Below are 8,371 nucleotides of genomic sequence, written 5' to 3'. Positions count from 1 at the left end.
CCAATATATCCATATCTTATTAATGGAATGTCGAAATTAACCCTGTCTTATTTGATTTTAAAAATTAGTAAAATTTTACTTTATTTTCTAATTAAGTAAAATTATGAACAGTCTAATTATTTTATTTAATATTTATTTTATTGTATAATCAAGTAAAATTATGAAACTATTAATTTTAATTATTTATCTTTTAAATTATTTGTTATTTAATTTATTATTTCCTTCCATTTTTTACCATTAAAATACTAAAATACATAATACCTATACACGTAATTTGTCACAACATATATGTTATCAGTAAAATATATATACTACCACCATATATTACACCATATATGCTACTTACAAAATTGTATGCTAAATGGACCTTAGAACAACTAAAGTAATGCCCTTTCATTCAAGTAAAATAACTAAACGAACTATTTCGGTGTGGCCTAGTTGATGGAGGATTAATCCTTTCAGTTAGGGGATCCAAGTGTAACTCTCCGCATCAATATCTTGTGACTTATAAGGGTATTTGAGAAGAGTGAGACAATCCAAGTACACGGAAGGTACATGGGTTAATGCCCCATGCTTTCTCGTCAAAAAAATAAATTAAAATAAAACAACATACAATGTCAAATTAATAATGATATTGACTCTGCTTTTTTATTTAAAAAGAAATAGTCCTTGGTCCAATACTCCACTATGTGATGAGAGAAATAATTGAAGTAAATTTTGTTTCTTAATTACCAAAAAAGAATTACAAGAGAGCTGAGCAGAACAAGGCCCAATCGATATTGAGCCTGATGGGCTTGGGCCCAAAATCTCTCCTTCGTCCCTTCCTCCTCAGTCCATTGGTGTTATGGTTTTTTATCTGCTTTTACATTGAAGGAAACTGACAAACTGTGCCCTTTTTTTTTTAAACGAGAACGACATCACCAGACAAACAAATGTCCACACACTACCTGCCAACAAGTTGAGTTGAGCCTTCGGCACAGCGCGTGGCTGGAATAGATAGACACACCTCCCACATGCTTAGTGTTTGGCCATATATAATGAGATCACCAACAAGACTATCTTTCGGTGGTTAAGCAAATTGTGCCCGCTCAAAGGTTCCCGCACTTTCTTGGAATTAAGCACAGAAATGGCATGTCAAAGTGCTCTCGAGGTAACACTCGAGCCACTAGTTGGAAGAATAGGGATGATGTGTATCACCCTAGTGATTATGATTCAAATCTCTTTCTCCCGTTTCAAAAATAAGTGCTATTGAGGTATGCAATTCTTTTGTCTTAAATTATTTCTGAAAAAAAATTTAAATTTGCCCGGGTCAATGTCCTACATAATAGGATAGCCCACAAAAAAAAACCACATAGAGATCCTAACTAAAAGTCTAAACAACACAAAATTCACTCAGTCAATTAACCCACCAAACCAAATAACCTCACAAACATAACCAATCTCAACCTCTCATGGGTTTCGATTATGGACACACAACTCCAAAAACTCAAAAAGTTGCCTTCAATTAGACTACCAAGCAGAAATTCTTCAATTACAAGCAAAAACTCTTCAATTGTGAGAGGAGGATCGATAGACTCTGTTGATGATGCCATTGCGTACACAAGCTTGAAGGACATCATTGTGGATTCACCAACAAATTGTGCAACAACCTTTGATGGAAACGAATTTGATTCCTCAACTATCACAATTAGAAATCGCCTGGTCAGACATGCTGCCTCGACGTATATTCAGTCCGCGACAATCATCGTCGTCGACGATGGACGAAACCAGAATTTCTTCGCGAATGTTTGGGGGAGAGTGAGGAGCAATGCGGAGTCAGGGTCAGGCTGGAATGTTCATGCTAGAAACCCTATAAGGTCGTGCTTCGAGCCGATATGCCGATGTCTTGTTGACATGGTAATGACTGTGTTAGGCAGGGTTGTTCGGATTCGATGAGGTCTATCTATGTATGTTAGTGTTTATTTCTTTTTTTTTTCCTGTGTTTTAAGATCAAATGTACATGAGATTGTACGTTTTGTTCTTCGTGGATTAATATGTAAATTGTATGTTCCTTATTAGCGTAATATTGGCTAAGGTTCAAAGTAGGGATGGCAAAACTATGTCAGGTCCGAATGACCAAATATGTCCGACCCAGATTAAACCAAGTTTAGACATAAGTTATATGTCTAAATTCGGGTCCAAACACAAATTTTTTTATCCTGTTTAAACCCGGGTTCAGGTCCAAATACAGAAATACTACTGTTAGATTTACTTATCCAAACCCTAATCTAGATTATATTATTATCCGATTTACTTGTGCGGATTTAAACCAATTCGGGTTTGGTCAATTAAGTACGTCCAAAATCTAATCCGGATTAGGGTCCGGGCATGCAAATATTTCGTAAACTCGTGTTGTTGTTCGACCTAAAACCAATACAGAATCGATTTTTGGCTACCCCTAGACTTCTAAGCATAATTGCAACCAAAAAGGCTTCATTGTTTTTGCTTGATTGATCAGTGCAGTAGTGCAGAGCATGGTGGAGGTGATCAAATGCTGGGCCAGGAAAAGCCCATTAGTTCGGGCCAACCTCTTTTTCCCAACCCACCCCAGCCTCTAATAATTGAACCTATAATCCCGAATCAAATGCAAGGGTAAATGCGTACTTTTGTTCAGGAATACATAGAGGACAGGGATAAACACAGTAGTATCTTTGACTCGAAAAATCATGAAATGAGAGAGCATTTGCGGCGTGGCAGTCTCAATGACACTGTCACCCGACGGCGTTACAGGCGGTTCCTGTCGGAATACTCTATTCCACAACACACACACTCTCTCTCGCTTGGTTCTGATCACCATCTTAACCCAGAAAACAAACGGAAAACTTTCTGGTTTTAGGTTTTATATATATTATTCGCTTTTCAAAGGCTTTTGCCCGTTGAAAATTTCCGTACAATTAGATGTTTTAGGTCATCCCATATCCCATGCGATTCTTAATTTCCAATGAGCATGCGAATCCTTTTCTGTTATGCCATTTTTAGTGGTCCCTCCACCCCCCCCTTTCATTTCTTTTCTGCATGCCTCTCCTCCCTTATACATACATACATACATATATATATATATATATATACATACATATATATATATATATATACATATATATATATATATATATATATATATATGTCACTAGAAAGACTGAGAGAGTCTCATAGAGCTTAAAGCAGTCAGTGTTTGCCGGGGTAAGTCCCCATCTCACTTTTTCTGATTTGATTCCCTTTTGAGACTCGTTTGATTTTCTATTTATACAAAGAAAAACACACATACATACACTCTTAAGTCTTATCTTCTATGTTTCTTTCTTCTTGTCTGTGTTTGTTAGTCTAACCTTTCATTGAAAAATCTGTTTGAAGAGTCGGAAAAAGGATGCAGGTGGCGAAGAAATCGAGGATGATTCCGATAGGTGGAGGAGAGGCATCGGCATCAACGATGATGGACGTCGTCAACCCGTACGAGATAGTGCGGGAGCTAGCATCAACCAACGCTGTGGTGGTTTTCAGCATGAGCGGTTGCTGTATGTGCACCGTGGCTAAGCGGCTCCTCTTTGGGCTTGGAGTGGGACCAGCCATCGTCGAGGTGGACCGTCATGAGTTGGGCGATGATATCCAGGCCGTACTGTTCCAGGTGGCTGCGGATGGACAGCAGCCCACTCCGGCCATTTTTGTGGGAGGGAAGTTTCTGGGGAGTATTGAGACGCTCATGGCTTGCCACATCAACGGCACTCTCGTCCCTCTCCTCAAAGATGCCGGTGCTCTTTGGCTCTGATGATTAGGCTGTCCTTGTTTCCAAATGCTCTTCTGCTTTTTAGGTATAATTATATCTCCAAATCCAAACACTCGCATATATATATATATATAGACTCTTAATTATAGAATATTATGAGTTGTCAGAAATGAAAAGGGGAAAAAAAAACTTTACAATCATCGAGTTATTATCTTCTACTTTCAATTATCTGTTACTTATGAAGATGGATGTTGTAGCAGTGATCACGCGTGTATGTGTTAATTTGTGTTTGTATTGCATGTTTGCATGCATATACGTACACATTAATTATAATCAAGTAGTTTGTTTGGAGGTGTTGTATGAAAACCAAGCAAGAGAGGAGCCATGCAAAAGTTACTGTTGAGTGAGAGATGTACTCGATAATGGTGACCTGTCATGTTCTTTGTAACACACTAAGATAGGGCTCGGAATTGGTCGATTTTACCTCCCAACCAACCCATTTTTTGGTTCACAATTAATCGTCAACCGACCCACAAATTAAGGTGATAATTTCACCTGACCTATGTAGAAATGGATCGATTGATATTTATCAAAATACTTAAAAGTTGATTGGCTGATAATAACCCGAACAACTAACTATTACAAATTTGGACCAAAAATATTACAAACTCAAACTCACACCAAGCTAAATGGTTTTTATTCCTGTTTTAATTCACATAAGATGCATAGTCAAAAAAGATAATAGAGTGACATCAGTATACAGCTTTCCACCACATTTTTGTGAAGAGAAAAAAAAAGTTGTTATGGTGCATGATAAGTATAGGCCCTGACTACTTCCCTAGTACAATAATATTATACATCAAAGAGTAAAAAAAGAGAGAAACAAAAAAGTTAGGGTTTTGAGTAAAAAAACTCTAAACATCTTTCTGAGAGAATATCTTACAAATTTAATCTTTAAACATTTGATATGAGCAAATACACAAATTGGTCATCAAAAGATTGAGCTCGTTCCAACTCAATCACTGATTTTAAAATTTCTCAACTCGATCACTGATTGTTGAATTTCTTGTCACGACAGGTCACTCACTGATCGAAAAAATGACACTTGTGGACGTCGGAGTCTCACAGGAGCGCCGCATGACACTTTTAATAAAGTCCGTGCTGAGACACATAAGTTGTCCAAAATTGAGCGCGTAGCTATAAATGTATTACAATTACAAGGGTGTGATTCACCACTAAACTTTAAAGTATCACTTCATGTGCTTTTATAATTTCTGCTAAATAACTAATCTCCGTATTTTATCGTCTGAGTTTGTACAAAAGATATGGCAGAGAAATGCGATGACAAGGCGTGTTTTCAATTTCTTTTTCTTGCAGTGCTGCTCTGAAACACATAGGTAAGATATGAAAAATTTTGACCATGATTTTCTTATTTCCCCCTTTAACAGAATTACTGTGTCTTGTGATATCTTCATAGAATCAGTGCCTCTCGTCATCTTTGACCACTATTTGACTGGTTTATGCACAGCCGTTGATTTGTGGTGATTACACTACCAGGTCCTGTTGTCCTATATTAGGGAGGCACACACAGAAGGGCCTTCAATGGTACATGCAATGACCATATGGAGTACTATGTGACCAATAAATAGAGGATTATATAACCATCAAGGGTTGACCGAGTCGACTGGAATGAATCCTTTCGGTTGGTTGGGAGATTCGGGTTCAATTCTCTATATTAATACCCGGCTTATAAGATACTTGGTGAGAGATGCACCAAGTATCCGGAGTTTATATGAGCCAAAAATCTATGATTCCTCGTCCTGAAAGAGAATTATATATAACTAACTAATTAACAACTTATGCACATCAATTACAGTTTCAGCAAAAGCAGGATGCAAATACATTAAGAGGGGCTTCGCGCGGCTTCTTCACACGTTTTGAAGGCCTCGTCGTCTCTTTTCTGGAATCATCAGGAGTTTTGGCATCTACAAATGGCTGCAAGAATGTACCAAGTTGTTAGAAGTAAGAAACTGCAAGTAAAAAAAATTATCATTACCAGTGCAGTAACAAACTAACAATGCCATAGTTTTGCTTCGAATTGGTAAACTTTCAAATGACTTTATGTCATGACCACCAATTTCTAATCTCATTTTTTTTTTTTTCAAAAAAGAAAATCCTTAACTAGCTCATTCAAGGACATTCAAAACCAGAGTCGATTGCACACGAATTCTCCAAGATTATTCTTCTTTTAAAGCTCTTTCTTCATCCACCATATTGATCTTCCTTACAGCAGGCCGGAGTTGATGAATTCTAGTGATGGTGTGAAGCTCAGAATTCAGAAACAATCTTATTAAGAAATAAGAACCCAAGACCCTCCTCCTGAAGGTTATCTTAAATGGAACACGGATGGTTCAGCTCAAGGAAACAAAGCTAGCATTGGTGGAGTTTTGCGTGATAGCCATAATTTTGTTTGCATTTTCTCTGGCTCGATTGGCAACCTGGATTCTACCACAGATGAAATCAAGGCAATCAGGATGGCACTCCAAATCTGTGTTGATAGAGGCTCCAATGATATAGGCAGTCTCCTTGTGGAGTCGGATTCTTTAAAATACAAATTTTGGCCTTCACTGATCCCATCCTGCTACAATAAGCCTCACATATCAGGCAGGGATCAGCCAATATGAATCCTTGGTTTTGAAACTACTTTCTGTCAACTGTATGGATTCTTGTTTCACCACTCCATCTTACTCAAGGCTATACTCTCAGCTAATACCCCCTTGTCCATATCCTTACTATCATTACCAGCCTCTTTGGCTACTTAACTTTCCACATAAGTGTATATGGCCATACACTTGGGCAATTTTACTTCATCTTAACTTCACTTAAATCTACCATCTTCATTCTGGTGACACCAATGAAAATAATGTTGAAAATTATGTTCTAAACTATGTCGCATTTATGCCCCGACTGTGATACCGCTAAGAGGCAAGATTCGATAAAAGTTAGCCCACCCCTTATTTGGCGCACCCTATGGATGATAGTATGCGCAACTAAATATTGCATTTGTAATCCTCTGCGGCCCATGATTTTAGGTGTAGCAGACATAAGTTGGATGACAATACGAACACAACTTCAGTATATTGTTAGTTTCTGTCTTCATCTTAAACCTGTCATGAACCAAAATCCTATTTTGTTCCTCACTTTATTCTGTCCTATCATATCAAAGTTACGATCTGCCAAGCAAGGCCTCAAATTTGCCTAGGGGCTAAAAAACCAACTTCATGACAGAAATTTGTCCTAAAGTTACACGAAATTAGTGAAAATATGGGGAGTAATAAACAAATGCACATGCATTTTCCTTCATTCAAACAGCAAATGCCCAAGCAATATGAGTGTGCCAACTAACCTCTTCCCATTTCTTTTGAAGTTCCAAAAGTTCCCGACAATATGAGAGGCACTGTGCATGATAGACAGCAGCTAACTCTTTTAGCAATGCCTTCCTCTTGATGATACCGATCACTTCAGAGCAAAATATGGGAAGCGTGAGACACAGGACAAAGTTATTGTCTCAAATAAAAACTAATCCTCAAATATTCACAGCACGACCTCAACCAAACATCTCATTAACGCATAATATTAGTATAGTATTGAGATGAAAATATTTCGAAATTATTACGGTGTCTTCAACTAGACATTCACATCAGTCCCACAAGCCATATAAATTACTAATAGTTGAAAGTGCAAGGCATTATTACACATTTTGAATACAAAATATGCAAGTTACAGACCTCAAATGCACGTTCATTGGAGAAAACGAGAAAATAGTCTCATAAACAACCACCATTGCCAAGTTCCAGGATCCATTCAAAAAGAAAATGCATCTATTCACCTAAACCTTGAAAAGCAATCATGAATTCTTCTAACACAGACATTGAAAGCAACCATCACCTACGGTACAACAGTTGGGCTAAGCCAGTTTTAACGACGGAATTATACAACCAATCCAGAAAATCTAATCATATAGAATAGAAAGCCCCTCAAATGAAAGCAAACCCACATATCAGTTAGAAGCTCCACATGCTAGAAATTGATGGGTTAAGAACACAAAAGGCATAAAATTTAGTCATACATTCTCAAATTGCTAGACCTAACAAGTAACAAGGAAAGAAATTCTTTCAAAAGAAGAACAAAAGCAACACAATTCAGAGCGTTACTTCGACTGGGATCAAATGGAGGGGCATCGGCTTGTGTTGATGGTTGCTCAGATGGAGGAGCCTCGGCAGGAGGAGGAGAAGAAGAAAAAGAATTAGGTTCCTTCTCTTCTTCGTGTTCCTCCATCTTGGGGATTCTTGCTTTCAGGACTGGAGTCTTTGACTGGACGATCTCCTCAATCCGAGGTTTACTGTTTGTTATACGAACATCGAATCCATATCCATAATTAGCGAAAGAGAATCAAAATGCCATAAAAACATTCCGCATTGTTGATCACTAGAAACGACTGAATCCGAACGACAGGTTTTCTGGGTTGAGACGAAGAAGATTAGCAATGGATCCAGGCCTAGTAAAGAAATCAAGCCCAATTTATCCAGCCCTTTTCTTGGCCCAACTTAC

General features: G+C 37.8%; 1 protein-coding gene across 2 annotated transcripts; it reads right to left on the bottom strand.

Moving 5' to 3' along the window:
* Positions 1 to 5,477: 5,477 nt before the first annotated feature.
* On the bottom strand, positions 5,478 to 8,283 carry LOC120000776. 2 transcript variants are annotated; one of them, XM_038848899.1, is made up of 3 exons: positions 7,975 to 8,282; positions 7,167 to 7,279; positions 5,478 to 5,755 (listed from the first exon to the last, which is right to left on the bottom strand). In XM_038848899.1, the coding sequence occupies exons 1-3, from the start codon at positions 8,096 to 8,098 to the stop codon at positions 5,639 to 5,641; spliced, it is 354 nt and encodes a 117-aa protein (XP_038704827.1). In that variant the 5' UTR covers positions 8,099 to 8,282; the 3' UTR covers positions 5,478 to 5,638. The 2 variants fall into 2 exon arrangements, with proteins under 2 accessions (XP_038704827.1, XP_038704836.1); XM_038848908.1 differs by having other exon boundaries at positions 5,656 to 5,790; positions 7,975 to 8,283.
* Positions 8,284 to 8,371: the final 88 nt, after the last annotated feature.

The sequence above is a fragment of the Tripterygium wilfordii genome, chromosome 1 (genome assembly GCF_013401445.1).
Source record: "Tripterygium wilfordii isolate XIE 37 chromosome 1, ASM1340144v1, whole genome shotgun sequence".
Classification (NCBI taxonomy): Eukaryota; Viridiplantae; Streptophyta; class Magnoliopsida; order Celastrales; family Celastraceae; genus Tripterygium; species Tripterygium wilfordii.
The sequence above is the reverse complement of the archived record's forward strand: the minus strand, read 5'-3'. Positions and strand labels throughout refer to the sequence as shown.